This window comes from Diabrotica undecimpunctata, chromosome 3, assembly GCF_040954645.1.
Source record: "Diabrotica undecimpunctata isolate CICGRU chromosome 3, icDiaUnde3, whole genome shotgun sequence".
In the NCBI taxonomy this organism is placed as follows: domain Eukaryota; kingdom Metazoa; phylum Arthropoda; class Insecta; order Coleoptera; family Chrysomelidae; genus Diabrotica; species Diabrotica undecimpunctata.
Genome location: NC_092805.1, coordinates 109,766,961 through 109,793,830, shown reverse-complemented (window position 1 = coordinate 109,793,830; position 26,870 = coordinate 109,766,961). Strand labels below are relative to the sequence as shown.

Sequence of the window (26,870 nt, the reverse complement as noted above, 5' to 3'; positions counted from 1 at the left end):
TTTCTCTTTCTGTTATGTCTTACCTATAGTACTACATATGTAATGATTGTGCAGATTGACTCCCAAATAAATTTGTAACGGCGAATGCGTGTATAGAAGTGTAACTTTCACCGGCAGTCCCACTGGACTGCCACACCCGTTTTTTTAGAGTTATCGATGATAATAATTAAAAATGAACAATTTTCCCCCTCTTGGGGCCTTTGAACAAGAACTGGAGCAACGTTCATCAAATACAAATATGAAAAAATCTTTTGCAACTGTCACAAATCAAAATGTACCTAAATTTCCATCCAAAACACAAGGAATAGTTTTTCCTGCCCTGAAAAATACAAAGTTGGAAGACTATCTATTTGCAGTTGGTGATTTAATGCATCCAAAAAATATTCTATTCTCCTCTAGAATATCAAATGGTCGAATTTGCATTTATCTAACAAGCGAAACTTTAGTTAACAATTTTCTACAAATTAACAAAGGGATAATAACTGTAAACCACCAAAAAATTTAGGCTCGTAAATTAATGTCACCAAATGAAAGATTATTGATATCAAATGTTTGTCCTTTAATCTCATATTCAATTATTGAAAATGCACTTGATAATTTGGGATTAACTTTGGTAACTCCAATAAATTTTTTAAAAATTGGTACATCAAATCCTAATTACAAACACATTTTCAGTTTCAGAAGGCATACTTTTATTTCTCCCCCAGTCTCATCAATATCCGACTCAATAATTGTGAATTACGAAATGACATCATTATCGTATATTTTTTGTAACGGAGAAGGATCTATATACTAATTGCAGGCAAGCGGGACATTCAGCTGAAAATTTTCCAACTACTAAGGAAACTCAAACATCTCAAACATAAAATGCTGCTCCAACTACTTCAACTGATCCAATAGACAATGAATATATTCCCCTAACGCAAAACATATCTTCCTCGGCTCCTACACTATCGACTAAACCGGATATCCATATTTTACCATCTACTCATGTTACAGAAAGCACTGATTTTCAACAAATATCCCACGATCCTCCCTCAAACAAACGAAATCGCTCTGAAATATAACCCCTCCACCAAATGATCCTCCAGTAAATAACACCTTTCCAGACCCTAAATTAAAAAAACCAAAGTCTTCAATCACATACATAGGAACCATTAAAGTAACTGACAATATAAAAAATTCAGCTAGACGAATATATGAAAATACTTCAGTAAACCATTCAATATCATACGAAACATTAGTAGAAACCTGCTTAAACCTATATTTTATTAAGACTAATTATTAATATCTACTTACAGGTTACTTATTTCACAACAATATACAGAATGTATGACGGATTAATACAAAATTTGTTCAATGTTGATCAAGAAACAAACTTTTTCTTACAAACAAAGTGTCAACACCGCAACTGTCAAATAAGTATTACCAATTTATGCCAAAATATCAACTTCGTTCAATTACAGTTACAGTGTGATCCGAACAAATGTTCTTCATAAAAACGCTTTATAATGCATTTATACAAATGAAATGAACCATATTGTGTATTACTTTAAGTTAACATTAATATAAATCTTTAAAAATATTATTTCTACGCGTATATAATAAAATATTTAGTGGCTGTAATGCCAGTGAACTCGGCAAAATGATTCTAAAAAATAACACACCTACCGCCTAAATATTTTGTGTTGGTATCACGTGACCTCACGGGCTATGATGCGGATGACGTGCAACGGTAAGTAAATTAGATGAAGTATAAATATAAAGTATGATATGGTGCACTTCTAACCTGACATCATGTTTTTTTTACTATACCCTGTATATATATATATATATATATATATATATATATATATATATATATATATATATATATATAGAAAAGAAAAGAAATTTAATCTTTGCTGATTAGTTAAATAGTAAACTCTTAAATATTGGGGAAATCTGCAAGAAAGACTCTAATGTGTATCAATTGTTTCGCCGAACGTTTTCGCCAAAGAGAATTAATTTGGCTTCTTCAGGGCTGAAAGAGAATAAATTATAATTAGCTACCATATATTATCTATTAAAACATTATTGATCTTACCGTAACTTAGAATTGTAGAGTTAGAATATTAAAAAACTTTGCTAGTAACATAGTGGTGTTTTTTCTTACTATGTGCAAAAAAAGTTTTTTTTTTTATAAGGTTCGAAATGTATGGTAGCTTTGAACTTGACACGTAAAGGCTTACCCAAGGTTAATCGAAAAACCCAATGTAACTACATTTAAAAGGAGGTAATTCTTTGAATTGTCGGCAATAACTAAATTTTTGATTTTCAGACAGTTAAAAGTGAGGTTCTGTTTGAGCCAGAACGCAAGCGCTGATAACTTCATTAGTTCGTATGAATATATATATATATATATATATATATATATATATATATATATATATATATATATATATATAAATATATATATTTATATAAAAAGCAAATATGTCTATCTATAGTGTCATGTGATATGTCGTATGTCGCTATATGTTCAATAATAACGAAGACGATGTGTAGTGCCCTTTTGGTAGTGTCTTTGTTTGTTTTTTCTATCTAAATATATTTGTTATAACCTCCCCTTTTATTTGCTATGTCGCATGTTAGGATTCGATCAGTTGTTTATTTTGTACTCAGAATGAGGCCTTCTGTAAGTCAATAAATTAAAATGTGTCTTATGGTAAATCTATTTTTATCTATAGTGCCCTATGATATCTCATATATTGCTATACTTTCATTAATAATGAAAATACTTTGTATTCCACTTTTGGTAGTCGCCTTGTTTGTTTTTTGTATCTGAATATATTCATTATATATCATCTTCTTTTGTTTGCTATGTGGCATGTTAAGATTCGTTCAGTTGTTTATTTTATATTCAGCTAGAGTCCTTCTTTAACTCAATAAGTCAAAATTTGTCTTAAAGTAAATCTATTTTTATCTATAGTGCCCTATGATACCTCGTATGTCGCTATACGTTCATTAATAATGAATATATTTTGTAGTGCCCTTTTGGTAGTCGCCTTCTTTGTTTTGTCTATCTGAATATATTCGTTATATCCTCCCCTTTCATTTGCTTTGTCGTATGTTAGAATTCGTTCAGTTGTTTATTTTGTACTCAGTCAGAGGCCTTATTTAAGTCAATAAATTTAAATTTGTCTTTTGGTTAAACTATTTTTATGCATAGTGCCCTATAACATCTCGTATGTAAATATACGTTCATTGATAATGAAGACACTGTGTAGTGTCCTTTTGGTAGTCGCTTTGTTTATTTTTTTGTCTTATTATATTCGTGATATCCTTTCCTTTCATTTAACGTATCACACGCTCCAATCGGACCAAACACAAAGAAGACATAATGTAATACCCTCTTAGCAATGCCGCAATGTGTGTTTTTTCTGTCTTAACATATTCGCTACCGCCTCTCCTTATCATACGTCACGATCCCACGAACTATTCTACCCCCACTACCAAACGCTCAAAAAATTATTAAATTCTACATAATTCTGTTTAACTTGATTTATTTTTATTTAATTTTATTTAATTTTTATTTTATTTTATTTTGGTAAAGCGTTGACTTTTGCTAAACGTCATTTTATTTTTATAGTAAGTGTATGTTTATCTTACACAGTGTTTATCTTACCTTAAAATTACAGTATCCTATATTTTTATCAGATTTCTTTGTTCAGATGGTGTTAGGATTTTATATCTATCTAAATTAACATTGTATTAAATTCTACCTTAAAAATATTATTAAAATTAATTATTAACACTTTAATATGTAATTAATACATAACTATTAGTTAAACGTATCGTTTCAAGAACAAAATAAGATTGAATAATGGTAGTTCGTATTTCTTTCCTAGATGGCGTCGTTATATTACTGGACAAACAGTGTGACCTGTCATCGTAGCCTTTTACATAGTATACTATACCTAGTTTACTGTCAATAATGATTGACAGGTTTAAAAATTAATATAAAAAATATCTATGAAGCTCCTCGTATATACATATGTATAACCATTTATCCTAAGTTTTGTAAAAAAGCAAAATTGTGGGAGTTCCAAACAAAACCACACAAAATAATGTCTACTATTCTCCTTAATATTAACAAAGTAAATTGAAACTCGACATTTTCCTGCGAATGCTATTACTGCGATTACACTGTATTAAAATGTATATTTAAAAACGCCGCTCTTTCATCAGTTTAATTTCGATCAAACATTACCTACACACCGGTGACCGTTGCTATGCAATAGACAATGTCATTTAATCTATATTTCAGTTCATATTTTAATGTTTATGTTATTGTGGCAATTTAAAAGACTATTTTAAAAATGCCTCCGAAAAAAGGCGGTGGGCCCAAAATTATTGATGGGGTTGATACAGCATCTATGACCAGAGAACAATTAGAAGCTTTTGCGCTGAGAATAAAAGAAGAAAATGATAGAGAAAGGGAAGAAAGAAATTTTTTCCAGATGGAAAGGGACAAAATCCGAACATTTTGGGAGATTACCCGAAACGAACTTGAAGAAGCTCGAGCACAAGTAAGAAATAAAGACAGGGCGTTAGAAGAAGGAGTCGAAAAGAATGAAGAAGAGTTAAAATTTTTTAAACAAAAAGTGAAACATCTTCAATACGAGCATCAAAATAATTTAACGGAATGCAAAGCTGAATCGCTGGTAGCATTAAAGCAAGCACAAGATGAACATGCAGTTCAAGAACGAGAACTTCTGGAAGATAAAAAAAGTTTAAAGGCCCTTATGAGAGAACAGGAACTTAGTAACCAAGAGCAAATCAAATCTCTAAAAATTCAAAACAGTGAAGAAATTAGTAAAGCTAGAAGCGAGTTTGAAACTAGAGCCAAAGAAATGGAAATGAAATATGAAAAAAAGTACGCGGATTTAAGATCACACCTAAATAATAAACATGATATGGAAATATCAGAAGTGGAAGAAAGAAAGAACGAACACATTTCTAACCTAATTAAACACCATGAAAAAGCTTTTAACGAAATGAAAAACTACTACAACGACATTACTTTAAACAATCTTGCCCTTATTAGTAGTCTTAAGGATCAAATGGAAATTTTAAGAAAGCAGAACGAAAGAATGACCAAACAAGTTGCCGATTTAACTGCAGAGAACAAACGACTGACTAACCCACTCAAAGCAGCACTTGATCAAATTAAAGAATATAAAAGACAATTAGAAAATTATGAGAGGGATAAACAAGCTTTAGCTAATACTAAATTAATGTTGTCACAAAAGGTGAAAAGTTTGGAAGACCTCCGATGGTCTTATGATGCATTGGAGTTAAGATTTGAAACACTTCAGAAAGAAAGAGATGAACTTCATAATAGATTTGTTCAAGCGGTATTGGAGGTGCAACAGAAAACAAGTAAGTAACTATTTTTTATTTATAACTGATAATATTATACACTGCAGGGCATAAAGTTAGGACACTCCTTAATTGGACGTAGTTTTAGAAATTTTTATATTTTTCGTATTTTTTTGGTTTTTAACAGTTCTCTTCTTATTCTTCTCTTTTAGCCTGTTCATATCCACTACTGGACAAAGACCTCTTCATAAGTTTTCCACTCTTATCTGTTTTGTACTATTTAGTGCCAGTTTCTCAGTAGGGGAGACGGGGTTTGTTGACTTATTTTTTCAATAATTAATCTTTGCTGATTTATTATTTGCATACTGTTAAATTCAAGTATGTCAGCTGGTTCTATAGTTCTTCATGTACTGCAGGTATATTTTTAATTTATTCTAATTCTCCATAGAAAAAAGTTTCAAGCAAATTTTGACTGCCTGGCAAAGTAAGTCAACTAGCCCCGGGTGCCGGTTTAGTTGACTAATGGCCTGGGGTTAGTTGACTCAATATTTTCTTAGTGATATCGTAAGGGGAATAATAAAGACACAATCCAAAAACAAATGCAGATTTAATTTTTCACTTTTATTTTGACCGTTGACATTAATAAAATCTAACGATTAAAAATGGAACTCAAATCATCACCTGAATTACAATTGATACAAAGGAAGAAAGTGATATTACTTTTGTTCGTGCATTTGATGTGAGCTCATCTGCTGCAATGGGTGTATTGCACCCAATCATCGCCTCTAGTGCTATTTCGATAGGATTCTTCACATACAGTTTACCCTTAGATTCCGAGGATGTAGGATAATGATAAGCTGCACACGTAGATGGAATTAAGCTTTCTTCCCAGAAAAGAAATTTTGAACCTTGTCTAATTTTCGTGTTCTTGATGTCTTTCTTTTGGTTGCATGTTTTTCTTTTGAGTGGGCCTTTCTTTTATTTCGCATTCTGTCTTTCTTCCGCTACAGCATCTTTTATCGGAGTATCGGTTAAAATAGCAGTTTGTCTCTTCTTCCTTGATTCTCTCAGATTTTGTCGAAGACCTGCTTTTGGAAACAGCCTTGAAACAGCCTAACTTCTTCAGGGGAGAGCAGTATCAAACTTGGAGGTTCTATTATTGCCGATGCGACTGTGTTGCAGAGAAATTGTCGTTGACGCCTGGGAAATTTTCTAGAATTTTTGTTGGATTCTCCATAATTTTAGCTTGCTCCACTATTAAAATATTTCTATTGTTTTCGGAAGCTTTCCTCCTTCATTTGTTGGTATAACCCTGTCTGTCACATTTGATGGTAAGAAGTCACTCTCTGATACCCTCATTCAGAGGACATGTCCCATTATATTGGTTGGCGTAGCAGCTAGAGGCAGACTAAATTTTACAATGCCAGGAACAACATATATGGAAAATGTCTTACCTGGATTGTTCACTATCCAGTTATCTATAGCTGAATTTCAGTATTTTTTTAGGGGTCCATAAACACTCCTATCTAGAGATAGGAGGCTGCAATTTATGAGAGCAGTTCGGAGGGAAAGATAAAACTGTTACTCCGTTTTTCTTACAAATATCTAACGCTTCGATAGAAAGGTGGGATTCATGATTGTCAACAAAAGTATGGGGCGCTCCTTAGAACATCTTTTGTAAAACACAAAATGCTTGACAAATTTCACAAAATGTTGTTCTTTCATCCATACTGATAGATTTGCATCTCCATACTTCCGACAAGTGCATCCCTAATAAAGTGGTCCCTGTAGTTTTCCCTCGGAAAAATAAAGAACGGGGGAACAGTATTGCCACTTACTGAAAGTGCAACAGTGAGGGTACAAGGTACCGTTTTCAAATTATTGAAAAACATGTCTACATTTGATTTGTTGAATGAAGTGGCTCTTGATAAACTGGTGACTTACGGTGTCCTCAAGGATAATGTTCTATTTCTCTTTATATAAGACGTATACCAATCTGGACCTGCTATTTTATTGTTTGTCCAGCTATCTGGAACTCTTAGATGGTTTGCACTGGCATACTGGAATTCAAATTTTCTAAGCTCCTTGGAGTTAAACCTTAATAAATATATGAAGCTTGTTTCAGGTAAATAGCTAGAAGTTTCTCTTGTTCCTTAGAAAAAATATTACTCCCATTGAAATAACCTACACGTTCTAGCTTTACATTTTTACCATCTGATCTGACCTTAACTATATAGCGCTGAAGTGTTTTTAAGGTATTGAGAAGTCTTTTGCGACATTATTAACACTTTTACCATCATTTAAAACTGTTATAAGTGCCTGTTGAACGATATCGGGTGCTATCTTGTCCTTATCATTTTATCTCTTGTAGGTTCTCATAGTTCTGCTGTAACAAAAATAAAGACGATTGACGCTTCAGATATATTTTCATTTAGAGAAACATATGCAAAATAACAGTTGCTAATAGTTTCCAAATGCCTCGATATCACTATCAACTTATTAATCCATTGTACTTACTTTACTTTATCGTGTCCGGACATGTCATTCATAAAATTTCGGCCCAGTATCGGGCTACGTCGGTTCCATCTTTGTTGGCGAGCCACAAATCTTCGAGGGTACATAGATGAGGACAGTTTCTGCATGTAAGAAGATGTTCCATATTCTGTGTTTCTCCACAGTCACAGTTCACATCATCTTGGTCGATTTTTCCCCCTTTTGCCATGTTTGATTTTACTGGAGCGACCCCCGTTCTTATCCGATTCATAGTTTTCCACGTTTTAAAGTCTAGGGACTGGCCGGTCCATTGAACCTGGGGAAGAGGAAAATACTCAGGCGGTTCATCCTGCACTGTTCCAAGGAAGCTTTTCCTAGATTTTAGTCGCTTTCGTGGTGTTCGAGCTTTGTATAGGGCATGCCGCTCGTCCGCGATCTGTTTAATTTTCTCTATGTGCTCTGCAACGCCTCTGCGTGTTGAGGGTTCTGCAAAACCCGCTGCTTTATATAGATTTGAGAGTGGCGTCGGTTTCATGCACCCCGTTACTATCCTGCATGTATCATTTAGCGCAGTATCAACTTGTTTGGTGTGGGCAGATCTTCCCCAAACGGGGCACGCATATTCAGCAGTTGAGAAACACAGTGCCTGTGCCGTTGTTCTTAAAACGCCAGGACGTGCGCCCCATTTACTTCCCGTTAGCTTTCTGAGTATGCTGTTCCTAGTTGTTACTTTCCCTTTCGTTTTTATGCAATGTTGTCTGTAGGTGAGGGACCGGTCCAGAGTTACTCCAAGATATATAGGTTGGCTTGTGTGTTCTAATGTATTACCATTCCACACAATTTGGAGTTTTCGCTGGGCTTCCTTTGCGCGAAGGTGGAAAGCGCAGACTTGGGTTTTAGAGGGATTGGGTCTCAGGGAATTCTGCAGGTAGTACGCTGTCATTGTTTTTAATGCAGTTTCGAGTTTCTTCTCCACTTCTTCAAAACTATTTCCTTGAGCACATATTGCAAGATCGTCAGCATAGAGGAAGTGCTTGGTTTCGGTCGGCGTAGGTTGGTCGTTTGTATATATATTGAAGAGCATCGGTGCTAAAACACTTCCCTGTGGAAGGCCATTTTTTTGAACTCTCCACCTACTTACTTTACCCTCCAGCATAACGAAAAAACGTCTGTTTTGCAGTAAGGAATATACGACCTTACCCAGATGGTGGTCATTTAGAGTGTCGTATAATTTGTGGAGCAATGTTTTGTGCCTTACTGTGTCATAGGCTGCTGTCAAATCTACGAAAGCAGCCCCTGTTATAAGTTTTTCTTCAAATCCCTCTTCAATGTGTTCTGTTAGTGTGAGGACTTGGCCGGTGCAAGATTTGCCGGGTCTGAATCCTCCTTGTTGTGGGATGAGGTGCTTGTCGACATTTTTTTCTATTCTGGCGAGTATGAGTCTCTCGTATAGTTTAAAAAAGTGACACAACAGCGAGATAGGTCTGTAGCTACTGGGGTTTTCTGGGTCCTTTCCTGGTTTTAGCAAGGCTATTACTTTAGATTTCCTCCATGATTTTGGAATTTCGCAGGTTTTGCAGCACGTGTTATAAAATTGCAAGATCCAGTTTTTTGCTCCTTGGCCTAAATGTTTTATTTGTCCACTGCATATATTATCCACACCTGCAGCTTTCCCGTTTTTTAACCTGTTCATACCGTCGTGGAGTTCTTTTAGTGTAAAAGGAGTACCTAGGTGGTTTGTCTCCGAGTCCAATCTTCTTCTAGTGTTTGGGCTCTTATATCGGTTCGTAGTTCTTCCATTCATAAGGAGTTGAGCAGCGACTTGGTTTGCTGTAACCTTGCAAGGTGGTTTATGTTCTTTTGGATCACCGCTAAGTTTTTTTACAAGGTTCCATGCTATTTTGCTACTATGTGTCATGTCCATTTTTTCCAGGGTCTCAATCCACTTTTCCTGTCTGGCTTGACTTAGCTGTTGGAGTAGTACTGCTCCGCAGTCAACCGTTTCTTGGCTAAAAGGGTCAGTGGAATAGAGGGTTTCGTATGTTCTCATCAGTTCTTTGGACTCGCTGGACATCCCGGGAACATATTGTTGTCTACATCCTTTGGAGATAGCTTTTCTAGACACATTTTTGAGTACCTCTACAAATTTTTCATAGTTCTTTACTTTTGGTTCAAGACTTAACAGCTCAGAATCTAGCATGTCTGCATACTTTTGCCATTTTGCCTTTTTGAAGTTAAATCTCCTTCTGAATGGAATAGTTTGTGGTCTGACAATTGGAAAGATATTTATACCAATAGGTCTATGCTGAGTTTTTGGTATGGGGCCATATACTACTTTGGTACATCGGTCTTCGAGGTTGTTACTTGAAAAACAGATATCCGGGTTATATCCTCTTTTTCAGACTTTACTCTGAAAAGATGGTGGAAGCTTAGGATCATGGATTAACGTGAGGCCACTCGTTTCGGCCCATGCTTCTACCGCGTCTCCATTTGCGTCCGAATTTGCATAGCCCCAGAGTAAACTGTGACTGTTAAAGTCTCCCAGTATAAGCTGATTGGGTTGTGATTGGAAGTTAGTTGGGGGTGAAAATATAAAAGGCTGGTTTGGTGGCTTGTATACCGACGTTATTGTGCATTTTCCTATCTCAGTGGTTATTATCTCTATACCGCGTACATTTGTTGTTCCCACAGATGAGACTATGGTTTGAGTTCTCACAAATTAATCCATTGTGAAATACCAACGTTCACACATTCTGAAATTTGAGTACATAATAAGGTTTGTTGACTAAGTCAACAGACCCCGGCACAGCTTAGTCGACAAGCACCATGCGTCACACTGTCATTCCTAGGTCCGTATGATAGACATGTGTTACGGTAGATACAAATAAACCACGTCAAATCAGTTCAGGTATCGTCTCTAGAGGCGACATATGTTACACATTAGAGGAAGGAGAGACAATTAGTCAACTAACCCCTTTAGTGAACTAGCCCCAGTCTCCCCTACTTTTGCAACGAACGGCAATGTCGTTCTTCGTACTGCCATTGTCCGGTTGGGCCGACGCTGATGCGGCGCTAAGCACGAGCCTTGTGTTCTGTTCTGACATCACTTACTTCAGCCTCTTTGGAAACTACAATAATCTCACTTTTGTTTAGGTTGGTTTTCATTTTGTATTTATTAAAATATTTGCAAACTTTTTATATGTGTTTTTGGCTATTTGCCACAATAACTAAATTATCAGCATATATTAATTCTGACATGAATATTTGTCGTAATTTTCTCACTAAAACTCTTACGTGTTTCACTTTCACACTTCTTCGTGCTTCTTTATCTGTTTTATCCATTAGTTTAACAAACAAGAGAGGACTTAGTAGCCCTCCTTGTCTAACACTCATTTTCGTAACAAATTCTTTTGAGTTATGGTTGTTCATTCTAATCACATTTCTTGTACAGCTGCATATATACTTTTGAGATCTAGGGGTAGCTTGTTAACAATCACTCCATCTTCAATAGTTTTCCACATTTCCTTCCATGATACTAAGTTAAAGGCTTTTTCAAGATCGACAAAATCGAACTATAGTTTTTGTAACGTAGTGCTTTCTCCACTAGATGTCACACTATGAATATTAAATAAGTTGTACCCCTTCCTGGTCTGAATATTTATTCAACAACATTTCTTAATATCTTTTCTAGAATTAGCTCGTATACTTGTTACTACGCTCAGACTAGTTATGCCTCTGTAATTTGAGAATTTATTATAATTCCTTTTTTTATATATTGGGAGAATGTTTGCAAGTTTCCAGTCTGTAGGAATACGGTTGTTTTTCCAAGCTAAATTTATAATTTAATACAATATTGTTACTTCGACGCCTGGAATTTTTTTATCATTTCCAGGTTAATATTATCTTATCGACTCTGTGACATCTTTTAATGTTATTTCATCTTTTGAACCTTTTTAATATTTTTAGTGGTCTCGAGATTGGTTTGCTCTTGCTTTTCAATACATTTGTCTGTATTTAATAAAAAATCAAATAAATTATACGTCAACGTAAAGACAACACCAGCGGCTGATTGCAGAACAGACCATAAACTGTTACAATCCGAATTCCGTATCAAATTTCGTAAAAAAAACCGAAACAAATAAAACAATTAAATATATACCTAAAGAGCCTGGAAAATACAAAGAAACACTAAGACATAGTAACAGACCAAACATTACTGGCGATCCCAATCAAACATGGAAACATACAAAGACGTGGATTATAGACGAAATAAATATTACAAACCCCAAGGAAACCCCAAGGAAAGAAAAACACTGGATGACTGATGAGACACTGAACCTAGTAGAAGAAAGAAGAAAAATTAGAAACAATGCTTTAAATCCAACAGAAACTTGAAACAAACACAAACGCAGATAATTAAAGATAACTTGGGAACGATCATCACCACTCCAGAGGGCATAGCAGCGACATGGAAACAATATTGTGAAATGTTGTTTCATAGTGACCATGAAGACGTGAATCCAGAAGAAATAAATGACAAAAAGGAACCACATATTTTTAAATCGGAAATAGAAACCGTAATAAAAAAATTAAAAACTGGAAAATCTCAAGGAGAAGACGGAATCACGGCGGAGCACTTAAAGAAATGGGAGATATAGGAATTGAAGTAATGTTCAAACTGTGTAATGAAATCTGGAACACAGGACAATGGCCAAATGATTGGTGTAAGCTCACTTTCATACCTATTTATAAGAAAGGCTCACCAACTGACTGTAATAACTACCGCACTATAGCCCTAATCTCCCACACAAGTAAAGTTCTGCTAACTATAATTAACGAGAGATTAAAATCCATACTTCTACCACATATCCCACAAGACAAATTATAGAAAAATTTAGAGAATTTAATCTAGAAACATATTTGTGCTTCGTCGACTACTCGAAAGCGTTCGATAATGTAAAATTGCATAAAATATGAGGAATACTGAGAGAAATGGGTACCCCCGAACATCTAATATACCTACTGAAACAACTGTATATCAACAACACAGCAAACTATAATACTCCGACAATTTTAAACTAAAAGCCGGTGTTTGTCAAGGATGTATTATCTCTCCCACGTTATTCAATATATACAGCGAACACATCATGCGCATTGTATTCGACGGATGGCAAGGAGAAATATCAATCGGAGGCCGAAAAATCAGCAATCTCCGACACTTTAGTACTAGCATCATCAACAAATGACCTTGAATACATCATGAACAGACTAGACACTATTAGTCGTGAATATGGACTTAAAATTAATGTATAGAAGACCAAGGTAATGATAATCGATCGAATTAGAAATAACCAGCCGAAAATATGAAGCGTAGCGGGGTTTCAAGTCGTAAGCCGTTTCAATTACTTAGGTTCTGTTATCACAAACAACCGTGGATGCGAAAAAGAGATACGTCGACGCCTTACAATGAGCAGATCGGCAACGGTCAAACTTATTAAAATCTGTAAAGATGAGGACATAACCAGGAAAACGAAACTGCGCCTAGTACGGACGCTTATCTTTCCTATCGCTACCTATGCGTCAGAAACTTGGACCATTAAAAAGTCCGACTCCACAATCATCAACCAAAATATATTGAGGTACTTTAGACACATTACCAGACGAATGGAAGGCATGGGGTTGGTGGTTGAAGGCAAGGTAGGTGGTAAAAGAACTCGAGGAAGATCGCCACTCCGGTCGATGGTAAAAGAACTCGAGAAGATCGCCACTCCGATGGTCAGACCAAATAAAGTGCGCTACCGGTTACTTTCTGTCTGAGACAGCACACCGCGCCCAGGAGAGAGAAGAATGGATAGCAACCATTCGTCAGATACCATAACGTCACCACATCCTTGCGAAGGATAAAGTATAGAGAAGGAGGAGGTCTGTATTTCTTCTTCTTGCAGTTGCTTCTCCTATCGGAGGTTGGCTATCATCACAGCTATCCGTACCTTATTGGCGGCTGCTCTAAAAAGATCTACTGAGCTGCAACTATACCACTCTCTTAGGTTTCTCAGCCAGGAAATTCTTCGTCTTCCTATGGATCTTTTACCCTTGATTTTACCCTTGATTTTACCTTGCATTATGAGCCTTAATATCTCATACTTCGCACCTGTGGTAATGTGGCCTAAATATTCCAGCTTTCTTGTTTTGATGTGCTTTATGACCTCGCAATCCTTTTGTAGCCTTCTTAACACTTCTGCGTTTGTAACTCGTTGGGTCCATGCTATTTTCAAAATCCTTCTATAGCATCACATCTCAAATGATTCCAACTTCTTTATATTATCCACTTTTAGTGTCCAGCTTTCCATTCCATATAACAAAGTCGAGAACACGTAGCATCTTAAGGCTCTTATCCTCAGATCCAGAGGAAGGTCTCGATTGACAAATATTGTTTTCATTTTTATAAATGCTTGTCTTGCAATTTCAATGCGTGTCCTTATTTCTCTACCTTGGTCATTGTTTTCATTTACCCAGGTTCCCAGATATTTGTAGTTATTCACTCTTTCTACTTGTTTTCACTCGATATCTAGCCTTCCTATTGTATGTATGTTGCTTAGAAATAATCATGAACTTGGTTTTCTTAACGTTCATTTGTAGTCCATAAGGTCTGTATTTAGCACTCCTTTATACCTTAACACTTTCCATTATATGGCTCTTCTTTGACTAGTAAATTACTAGTTTCATTTACGATAAATCTTGTGATATCTTCTTTTCTTAAATGTTTGAGTGTTCTATATAGTAGCTTACCATTTGCTATGCTGTCGGTCTCCATTTAATGTGCAAACTCTTACCACTCTTGTTTTTTAGCATTTTTATTGTCTCTTTTACTACTCTTGTTTGCTTTTTATACTTTTTATTATTATCAATATTTCTTTGTTCCAGATGTTTTTCAGAACCTCTTCTTTAATTGTACTTCCATTTTTATTTGGTTATTCCACCTTGCTTTATATTTATTTTTATTAGTGACGGTGTCTCCACAAATGTCTCTAGCTACTTGGTACACTCTTTTTTTGAACAGTTTACATATACTTTCGATATCTGTATTTCGTTCCAGCTCTAGCTTCTCTATAAGTCCATCTTCATGGTTTTTCCTAAGATCCAAGTTTAACAAGTTGTACGCTTTTATACTAGAAACTTTATATCTATTTTCTGTTTGTATGTCTCCTAAAGAAGTGTTGTTTTATCTTAAGTTTTGCATCTACTAACTATTGATCAGAGCCGATTTTATATCCTCTCTTGACACGTACATCATGTACCATCTCGATAGACCCTTTTGTAACAGAATTAAATCGATTATAGATCTTTTCACTCTGGTCTCCATAATCCTGACGTATTTATGTATATATTTGTGTTTAAACAGACAGTAGGTTGTTATTCAGGCAGAAATCTATGATAGCTCAGGGAAATAAGCTTTTTTTTCATGACACTGATCCGGCCAGACAAACAATAGTTGTTTTGAATAGTGTGGACCTCTATAACGAGAACTTATACATTTCCTGAAGTCGATTTTTTTGACTTAATTAGTTATTAACAAATTAAGGTAAAAAAACGGTAAATTTTCGCTTTTTTGCTCTATCAGCAAAAAGTGAAGCATTTGAAACAAATTTGAGAGTAAGAAAGTTATGTCATATAAAAACCTTCAAAATGGCGTTCTTTAAATGTTTCCGTCCTTATTTTTTGCTTAGGAAGTTGCAAAATAAGTCAAAAATTTCATTATCATTAATATTTTTTTTTTTAAATAATTTTAAATATTGCAAAAAGTTTTGCAAAAACATCGATTTTTTGCTTATAAAAAAGTATGCTTATAATAAATAAGATTTATTCAATCATTATTAAAAAAAATAATTTTAATTTGCAAAATATGTCGATTTATTGTTTATAAACAAATAGAATAACTTTTTAACCATTGCTTGCAAGAAAATTATTTTTTCATGTTTACCATGCCAATATATATAAATTCGGCCTTTTTGGACAAAAGCCACCCGCCTAGCATGATCAGCAAGAAATAAAATCTATTAATAAACCAATACTAGGTATTTTTAGAAATAATTGAATAGGATAATTTTTTTTTTTTCATAAAATCAATTTTTTTTAATTTTGCACAATAAAACTTTCAATTATGTTCTTTCAAATGACGATAATAGGATCTTTTAATTGTTATAAACAAAGAGGTTAGTAATTTAAAAAAAAAAGGAACTAACTTCGTTCCAAATTATTTTAGGATAACTTTTTCTTATTTTAAATTTGTAGAAAAATGCAGGCTTTCCAAATATTAAAAAATAATTTTTCATGCATAGTTAAAAAGTTATTTGAATTATTTATAATTAAAAATAGACATGTTTTTGCCACCTTATTTTGCAATATTTAAAATCCTTTTTCTTCGTTTTTTTAAATATTATAGATAGAACAATTTTTCTTCCTTAAATTATCCTTAGAATTACAGTAACTTTAATATTTTCTGACTTACATCATTGCAAAAAAAATTGAGATAAACAAATAAAATAACTTTTAAACATTCCGTATAATATAAATTGTGTAGGTTAATTTTTAAAAAAGTTGTTAACATTTATAAAAAACCTATATTTTTGAATTATTTTGCAACTTTATATAAGCAACAAATAAGGACAAAAACATGTGGAAAACGCCATTTTAAACGTTTTTATATGACTTATAAATGTATTACTATTAAATTAGTTTCAAATGATACAATTTTTGCTGATAGATCAAAAGAGTGAAAATTTAATTTATTAATAACTAATTCAGTCCAAAAAATCGACTGCAGGAAACGTATAAGTTTTACAGAGGTCCATATGGCCTATGACTATTTCAGTTATTGCGTTTCATTATTTCTCCATGTTTTCCGACTGGATAGTCCTTTTGATCACTTATTAAAATTCTATTCCCCTCTATCAAAATCTTCGGTTAGTATGACTTTGTTGTTCAGAATGTCCATCTCATCCTGCGAATCGTCCCAAAAGATTTCCTTTTCCAAAAGAAACATTTCTTTTCCTTAGCTTCGTTTTAGGATGATCCGTACCCTACAATAATACATAGTTATCTTATCATTTTTTCCAGTGCCGTTATCTAATCTTAGTAATATTTCAGAAATAAACTTCCATCAAAAACACGAACGAAAAGTAATAAGACATGTGATTTGAAACTATGTGCTAGTCTAAAAAGTTTTTCGAAGTTGAAAAACGTACCGAAAAAAATACCATACGATGTATATTTATGGCATTAATATAATTATGATGTCGCACCCAGATGGTTAAATTAGCCGTTCGATTAAACAGAACGTAATTCAATCACACGACTAGTTATTTTGTCGAATTTTTAAGCAATTAAAAAGTTGTGTGTGTGTGTTTTGTTTTATGGCACTGGAACTAAGCCAATTAGCCAATTAAAAAGTTAAACGACATGGTTGATTGAAAAGCCGTCATATCATTGACGTAATTTTTTTCTTGACCAACGCGCCGCTAGCAGCACCAGTTAACTGGTTGAAAAATAGTCGTTTGATTGGAACGACGCCATTCAACCGAACGACTAGCTATTAAATCGAATCTTTATGACAACATTCAAAAGTGATTCAACACATTGTTTACAATATGGTGGCAACCACTGTTGTTCTTGTTTAACGGTTGTAAGTTAAAATAATAAAGAAGGAATCAAAATAAGTCCTGTTGTCCACGACCTTTTGTTTCTCAAGATTTTAATATTCGAGGACAGGTTGACTTGATTTTCAATCTTGTCCTGATGGCGAATATAAGTGGCTGCTCAATTACCAAAATAATGCTTCAAAATTTTTGAACCTCCGTCAACTGAAAACGAAAATGGCGAGTGAGGTAGCAATGAAGCTTATGAAAATATTTTTGATTTTTGATGCTCCATATATTTTACAATCTGACAATGGACGAGAGTTTACGGCAAAAGTGATGGAAGAACTGGTTGCACTCTGGCCTGATTGCAAAATTGTACAAGGTAGCCCAAGGAGTCCTTAAACTTAGGGCAGCATTGAACGTAGCAACCAGAACGTGGAAAATGTGACACGTTCTTGAATGAAAAATTCGACCAAGTGGTCTATTGGTTGTTTTTTTGTCGGTAACAAAAAAAATCTTTATTTCATCGAATCATCGGGAGGTCTCCTTATAAAGCATTGTTTGGTAGTAATTCTAAAGCTAGTGTGAAAGATACTAATATACCCTCCTAACTGTTGATGAACATTGAAACAGAAGAACAGTTACCAAAAAATAAAAATATGGGAAATGCGACGATAGTACTGAGATACAAAATCAGAGTTTAAACACCGAGAGGTCGAATGTAGCATAGAATGATGGAACTCAAATTACAGAGAATTTCTCGAACAACTTGAAAATATTGAGAATTGTGAAGTCATTATACTGATAAAAATCTAATAATGTTCATTTAGAAATTATATTGGCTGAACCTAGTTCCTCAAATCTAGGTGACAATTACTCTACAAGTGTTAATACTAATAACATTGACGAAAAATCTAGTCAGTTAAAGAGGACTAAGTACTTTGAACTAATTTGTGTCATATGTCAGAATCCTACCACTAATACCCATAACTGCAAGACTTGCAATAATCCTGTTCATGTCACATGTGGGTTGTCTGTAGTAGGAGAGGAAGGTTTTGGTTCAAAAGTGGTATGTTTTAGATGCAAAATGTAAAAAAACATACTATTTCAGAGCAATGAGGCCCACAAAAGTTTAAAACGTGCAGCTGAAAAATAGTTAAGAACTAAAAAAAACTGATACCTCTACTTATTGGCAGTAGTGTCCTAATAGGTCTACCGAAAGTGGATCGTGGACCTTTGGACACAAAAAATTGTGGATTTTAGAAATGAAGTTTATAGAATCGGCACAGAAACAGGAACTATTAAAAATTGGTTTGTGAGACAAGAATTGCACTCAACGAAAAGCTATGATGATGAAATTTTAGGTACTCCGATATCTTTAAAAGAAGCTTCGACTACAGAATCAAAGTTTGGGAGGCAAGGTTTTCTAAAATGCTCGTGTAAACCAGCATAAAAACAATGCCGTACCATGAAAAGTGCTTGCTTTAAGAAAAAAGTTCTTTTCGGATCTAAATGTCAAAGCAGTTTAAGTTATGTCAATAAATGGTTTAAATGTAATAAGAAAATTAATAATAACCTTATCTGTGAAGTAAATAACATCATTTCATAGGTAAGAAATCATAACGCGTTTTTCAATTACATGAAAGGATTAGGTGTGCAACTAGATAATTATTTTAATTAGCTGTTTGATTAAAAGACTGATCGTCGTCTAGTTAACCTGAAACATTTTTGAATTAAAGTAATTTTGTAAAAATAAATGTTTAATTTGAAAGTGTACTTCTTGTTTGATAATAAAAATAAATTTAAAGGATAGAAATTTTACTTGTGGATGGAAGTTTCATTTTAGGGGAAAAATTATGTATATATTATCTTTATTAGATTTTTCTATTATTTCCTTTAGATGTTCTAGTAAAGATTTTAAGGTATTAACTTTTTTAACAAGCCTTCTATTTTGTTGTTGCAACATTTTGATTTGTTTGTTTTTCTTTTGAAATAATTTGTTTACTATCTCTTTATATTCCTGATATCTGTTAGATGATTCTTGTTCAACAAATTCACCAAGATAATGTCTTCGCTTTTCCAATAAAGGATCTTTCCAAGGTAGTTTCCTCTAGAATTTCTACTGGAGTCTTTATGGTAGTAGATTAACTCGTTGTTATATTTATATTTTCACTTTTAGAGCCTGTTGTTTTGTCTGAGACAGTTTCCTTTTTTACTGAAAATTTTCCATTTTTAACTTGCTTAATTAAACGGTTTGCAAAATCGAAAATGCTGGGTACAGCATTTTTTTTGGTTTGTTTTTTTAAACTCCATCCGCTAGAAATAAACGAATCCGCCGTGAAATGCTTGGAGCAAATTTTAGAACTATTTGATGGTTTAAAATTTTCATTTCGCTATAATCCATTTTTTTGTATTCCATGATGAATCTTTAGGAAATCTAAAACAATTTATTTACTTTATCCTTCAGTTTTCAAAGTAATCATAAAATAAAAATTATATAAGACTCTCATATGTGTATATTTTAAACACTTTGGATGCTACATTTCTGGTAGGTTTTCCAAGTTAAATTTATGATTTTTTTTTACCCATTAAATGATATATCTGTCCTTTTTTTGTGTCGCTGCGTACAATTAAATGCACTGAAAGGTAATATGATAATTTAAAAAAAATAATGTATTGAAAAAGTTTTAAATTGGAACTTAACACTTATAAATTTATGTTTGCTTCACTCTTCGAAACGGGGGGTATAACGGCGTGTCTACAAACTTTAATGGTCTAAGGTTTAATCAAAGGGCTAGCTGTTCTATCGAACGGCTAATTTAACCATCTGGCTGCGACATATAGATATAATCCACCACTTTCCATAGTGTACAAAACTTTTCTTTTATTTTACATATTTTTTTATGTAGATTTGAATCTGTTTTCTTAGGGCTAAGTTTTTTTAAGACAATTTTTAGAAAACAATTTCCGAGCTTGCTAATATTGTAATTTGGATAATTTTCTGAATATAATTAATTATATTACTAGATTTAATTTTGTACCTATAATAATGGTTTATATTATTTGCTTTTCAGGTGTTAAAAATTTGCTTTTAAACAAACGTATTCACACTCTGACTCAGGTAGCAGAACACCGAGAAATTGTAATAGCCGAACTACAAGCGTCAACAAAAACTCCTCCTCAACGAACAAACCAAAAGCTAGAAGAAATTTTAGCAAAAAAGAATGCCACAATAAGCGATTTACAATACGAGTTAGCTAGAGTTTGTAAAGCTCACGACGATCTTCTCGAAACATTTGAAGAGAAACTACAGCAGTATGGAATTCCTAAGCAAGAACTAGGTTTTATTCCTTTAAGAATTATACCAGAAGGGCAAGGAGGACTTGCTACAGGGCCAGCTGGATTAGTCACAGAAAACCGTTAATTTACATTACATGATATACTTCAAATATTCTATAATAATATGTTCACCTAAAATATATTATATTAATAAATAAATATATAATCTTTTACAAACATGTTCTTCATACGGCCTAAATTCTTATAAACGGCCTAAACTATGATACGTAAATAATTTATTTATGTACAGGTAACTTACAAGAAAGTATCCAAGATAATTTTCTATTGTTTTATAATTTTAACAAAAATTATTTGTGGACTTGAAAAAATATTCACTTGGCGATGCTAAAATTTACGGATACACGCATACACAAACATGACGTATATTACGAGTATATACGTATTCATATAATGTTCTATGGTTCCATGAGTCGAATATTTAAATGCATGCGTGTATATAAGTTTCTAACGTACAGAATACAAAAAAACACCGCTAACCTACATAACTATGCTTCCAATTGAATTTCTACATTTTTTCCAAAAAAAATGATTGGTTTTTTCTGTAAAGTTCTGTAAAAAAGTAGGTTGTGTCAATAGCTACAAGTTCATTAATATTAAATCGTTTTAAAATCTTTAATTTCTTAAAGGGTTGCTATAGTTAGTTTTTGCATATTAGTACAAGTTTTAATTGTCAATATCTTACTCAACTTTTGCCGTAGAAAAATTGTTTACAAATCAAATTCTTGGGAAACAAAAAGCTACAATTTCATAAGAAATTTCTTTCTTTATAGAAAATACTCTAAATTAAATAACTTTCTGATTATTAAAAATAAATCTCAGTCAGATAGTTATATTAATGTCTTTATTAATTAATAACATAAATTTATATATTTAGATGAAAATTAACAAATTCCTAGTCTGTTAGAGAGTTGTTTTTTATAGTATAAATGAATATTTTATTGGCAATTTTAATTAATAATAATAAAACCTTCTTTCTTCTTTGTCCAAAATCCAAAATTAAACGTCAAGTGTTTGTTGTTTCTGACTGTTAAAGATGTCCCGATAATATTTTTTAGCAATCTAATCAATTTAATTCTCGTGATGACCATGCAAAAAAAAGTACTTGAGATTTTGAAAGTAATGATGATGCGGTAAAACCACATAGTCATTATTATCTTTTTGATCTTTGAAAAAATTAACAATTTCATGTTTGGACAACCGTTTAACGCAGAGATAAAAAATTTACGAACTTAAAATTTGTACATTTTGTATAGTAGCCTCCATCTATCTATCGTCCGTCGGTAAATTTAAATAAATACATAATACCTTTAGTCCAAAAAAATTAAGATATTATTTCCCAGCAAAAATGAGACGTTTTAACCAAATAATGCTTCAAGTATAATGCGCAGAATAATTTTAAATTCGGTTTCGCTAATGACCTTGCTTTGTAATAATGTAATAATGTTAACTCTACTCTTCTTTATGGCTTGGAAGCGTGGACACTAAAACAAGTCCATCTGAATAAGTTGGTCGCCTTTGAATTTTGGTGTTACAGAAGAATCCTACGAATATCATGGATTCAAAGAATGCGTGGAAGTAACTAGAAGGATAGGAAATGAGGCGGAAATAATATTAACTATCAAAAGACGAAAACTTGAGTACTTAGGACATGTGATGAGAGGGTAAAAATACGCATTATTACAACTTATTATGCAAGGCAAAATCCGAAGAAAGCGAAATGTGGGAAGACGAAGAATATCCTGGCTTAAGAACTTAAGGAAATGGTTTGAATGCAGTAGTGCAGCACTTTTTAGAGCGACAGTCAACAGAGTCCGCATAGTCATGATCATTTCCAACCTTCGATAGAAGATGGAACTTAAAGAAGAAGAATAATGTTAACTGTACTGAATGGTACTGATATGGAAATATTTACTTCAAGTTCTAAAATGACTAATTTACAATGTGTAATGCGATTGTTAAAATACTGGCAATTTCTTATCTTTAAAGGAACTGGACTAAGAAATTTTTCGTTTAGTTCTCGTTATAATCTGGTTATAATTCTACTATTTTTTGTTGTTTGTTTTTTGAAACTGTCTCTCAGTGTATAAAGAAAACGTTTACACCATGGGAGAGGATTTTCAGTATAGAGGATTTCTATACTGTATAGAGTATAAAAATTTTTCTATTTGAAGAAAAGGGAATTTTTTACCAAACTATAAAAATTCGATATTCGCTTTTAAATCGTTTTTTTAACTACTTATTTTCGATAAGTCGATCAAACTTTTAGAATGTCATAATAGAACATAAATAAAGAAGACTACATAAGGCCAACTAATCTTAATTAGGGTGGTAATTAGGGGGTTGTTTCCTCTCACTTTCTCGCTGAAAAAAATGAAGACTGAGTTTCTTTTCATCATAAGTCACTCAGTTTTACTGCTAGAGACATTTTTTTTAAAGATGGGTCTTTTTAAATACTTTAAATCAGTTTTTATAAGTTATCCTCGAAAAATGCACAGTTTTCCCGTCATTTGACTTTGAAACTCCAAAATTTAGCATTCGACGAAGAAGATCTAATTTATAATAAAGTATAGCTCGGTTAATATTAGTCTTAGATTAAAAATATTGATTTTTTTATATAAAACTAACACTTTGGATACCGAATAAATCGAAAACTATTAATAATTGCGAGGTAAAAACTTTCTTTTATGGGCTAAAAACTCAAAATCGAAATTTACTGTTATATGTTGTAAATGTTAGGCTCTAACAAATGGATGTTCTTCTTTTCACTCTCAAAATATTCAATGAAATTTGAAATTAATTGCTTGCAATGGCTGCTCAAATACGACGGCATTTTTGTTTTAATACAATTCAATTAAAATATCCAACAATTTGAATTAAATAATCGAGAATAATATATATATATATATATATATATATATATATATATATATATATATATATATACATACACTTCTCCAAGAAATTAACGCACCACTTTGAAATATATATTTTATTAGCGTTAATAAAAATTTCCATTGTAATGTTATATTTTGAAAGCCCCTTGTATATGCTATTTCTACACTCTATATTTATTGACTGTGTTTTATCGCTATAGATTTTTTTGCAACAAAACAAAAAGAAGCAAAAAATGTACTAATTCTATAAATATACTCATTTCGAAGTGTTCACGAATTTTATTCGGCTACTGTTTAATTGTTGATTATTGTTAATTATGTTTATTATGGAGCGTCAATCACGTAATTTAACCCGAGATGAATGTGCCCAAGCAGTGATACTGTCGGAAGAAGGTTGGAGTTACCGAAGAATTGGTCGTCGATTTAATATGTCCCACACATCCGTCGCACGGGTGTTAGAAAGATTCCTCGAAACAGGGGATCATACTCGCAGACCAGGGCAAGGACGAAACCGGGTAACTACCCCTATTCAAGATCGATTTTTAAGAATTTCTGCTCTTCGACAACGTTTTGTAACACATCGAAGTCTACAAATTCAGCTTCGAGACGTGCATGCTATACAATTTAGTACTGAAACTGTTCGCCAACGACTTAGGGAATACAACTTAACACCTAAGATTGCCGCCCGAGGTCCTCTATTAACTGCAGAGCATCGAAGGGGGAGACTACATTTTGCCAGAGAACACGTTAATTGGTTAGGCGCTGACTGGGAACGAGTGCTATTTACTGATGAATCCCGATTTTGTTTGTACAATATCGACAGACGTGTTCGTGTGTTGCCACGACCCAACGAACGATATGCTTAGTGTGACTTCTCAAACACCACATTTTTTGGTGGAGGATCCGTTATGGTGTGGGGTGGTATTTCTTTGACCGCACGTACGGACCTAGTGGTCATACAAAATGGAACTGTTACAGCTGAAAGGTACATATTGGAGATCCTGGAGCAACATGTAGTACCATTCGCTCCTTATATCGGTGAACACTTCTTACTAATGCAAGATAATGCCAGACCTCACGCTGCACAGATCGTCAGAAATTATCTAGAAGAGGTAGAAATTAACACTATGGAATGGCCAGCACATAGTTCGGATTTAAACCCGATTGAAAATCTCTGGGATATCCTTTGTAGGCGATTAAGAGCGACACCGATCCAACCAAACAACTTACAGGAAGTGGGAGAGAGGCTGATCCAGATTTGGAGAGAACTAGACCTAATTGAAATACGGCAATTAATTTTAAGTATGGGCCAACGATGTGAGGCTGTTATACGTAGTAGAGGTGGAAACACTCCTTATTAAGACTTATTTTAATATTTCAGTTTACTTTTCTTATCATTTTTTTTTGAATTTTCCGTTTTATTTTTTTTTTCTCCTGTACTTTAACATTTTCTGATGATTAGACAAATTGTTATAATTACTAATAAAATGTAGAATAAATCTGGTGAAGTTTTATTTTTTATTCTTTGCCTATTTACAAATAAAATTGATTTATTGAAGTGGTGCGTTAATTTAAGTGGTACGGCAAATAAAAAAAAGAAGTCAACTACGTCATAAGTTTATCGAAGAGGTTTCGCTTTATATTTCTAAAGTTTCATCAGTTCTCTAAAACACAACAGATGACATAGAGTTTATAAGAAATACAGATGTTAATATTTTATAACTTACAACTCAATATGTAGTATATTATCGATGTTATTGTATATGTACTGTGAACTTTACTCATTATTTAAAACTAACTTAACAAAAAAAAAAACAAAAAACACACAAACTCTGCAGAAAATAATGTTCATATTCGTAGATACGAAGATTTAAAAAATTTTAAACGGACATTTGGCTTTATTTAGAGATGGTTCTCCACTGAAGACAAACAAAGCACTGATTTATTGCAATCCATTACAATCTATGCAAACGACGTGACGCGATACCGAAAATTTTTAAGGGCCATATATGTCTTCAAATTCCAAGGTTTGAGACAATTATGAACTTCTACGGGAGTCATTTATACAAATAATCTTACATAACCTTCTATTGGAGACAAGATGGGTTTGACCCTTATAATACAGATAGTTATCTTTGTTTCACACTCTTAAAGAGAATGAGAAAGGTAGCCGGTAGCTGATATGGTAAATACATTTGAGGAGGTGGCGTTCAAAAAAAGATTTGGCAGAACTAGAAAAACGTTCAGAAAATTAAAAAAAAATATATATTTCTTTATTTTCCATGTTTGTGGTTATTACAATTTTTTTTCTAATGATAGACTGATGGTTCTGGACACTAAAAATAAATATAAAAGTAAAATATTATGTGTTTATTTTATAAAAAATAGGTTTATTCAATGGACTGAACGCGTTTTGATCGACCGGTATGGACCAAACTTCTTTTGAATAAACTCTATGAGGACCAATCCTCTTTTGATTGATCATGTAAATAGGTATAGGTCAAAAAATGAACTTACAAAACAATAAATTTGATATAAACAACCATACCTTCATGACTTATGAGTATAAAATCAAAAGTTAACATCTTCCCAACATCTTCCATTAGACAGTCACAGTTTTCATCATCATGCTCAGCTTCTTCTGTTCCAGGGACGCTGTTAGAAATGATACAAAGATATTACGAATACCAATATAGGTTTTGATCGCCCTTATATTCTTCCCCAAAGATCTGCGTCAAAAGCTTGTCAACATCTTTCTTTTTGGCTGGACGTATGCTGTGACCGAGTGGCAACTCATCTATCTCCAATAAGGCGCATTTTTAGCAGGTCAACCTTTATTTTGAAGACATTTTCATGCCTCCGTCTCACATTCAAATACAAAGCTCATTAGGCCTCTGACCAAGAGTGTAGTTTGTAGATTAACAACTTCTCTTTTATGAAAATTCTCTTGCAGTTTGAGATACCGTCCAGACGCCTAAAGCAGCCTTTTTCTGTTGATGAAAGACTTTTAACGTCAAACAGTTTCCAATCTTCTCCCAGTAGTTTTACTGTTCCAACTGATTTGTATACATAGATGTAGGTTTCCTTGTGGATGATAGTTGGCTGTTTACGCAACAATTTT

At 33.3% G+C, this 26,870-nt stretch overlaps 2 protein-coding genes across 2 annotated transcripts in view; both read left to right on the top strand.

The window, feature by feature from the left end:
* Dhc93AB (Dynein heavy chain at 93AB) overlaps positions 1–26,870 on the top strand; it is a 295,262-nt gene that overhangs the window by 102,036 nt on the left and 166,356 nt on the right. The window lies entirely within an intron of this gene.
* Gas8 (Growth arrest specific protein 8) lies at positions 4,302–21,000 on the top strand. The gene is made up of 2 exons (XM_072526596.1): positions 4,302–5,424; positions 20,570–21,000. The coding sequence occupies exons 1-2, from the start codon at positions 4,362–4,364 to the stop codon at positions 20,917–20,919; spliced, it is 1,413 nt and encodes a 470-aa protein (XP_072382697.1). The 5' UTR covers positions 4,302–4,361; the 3' UTR covers positions 20,920–21,000.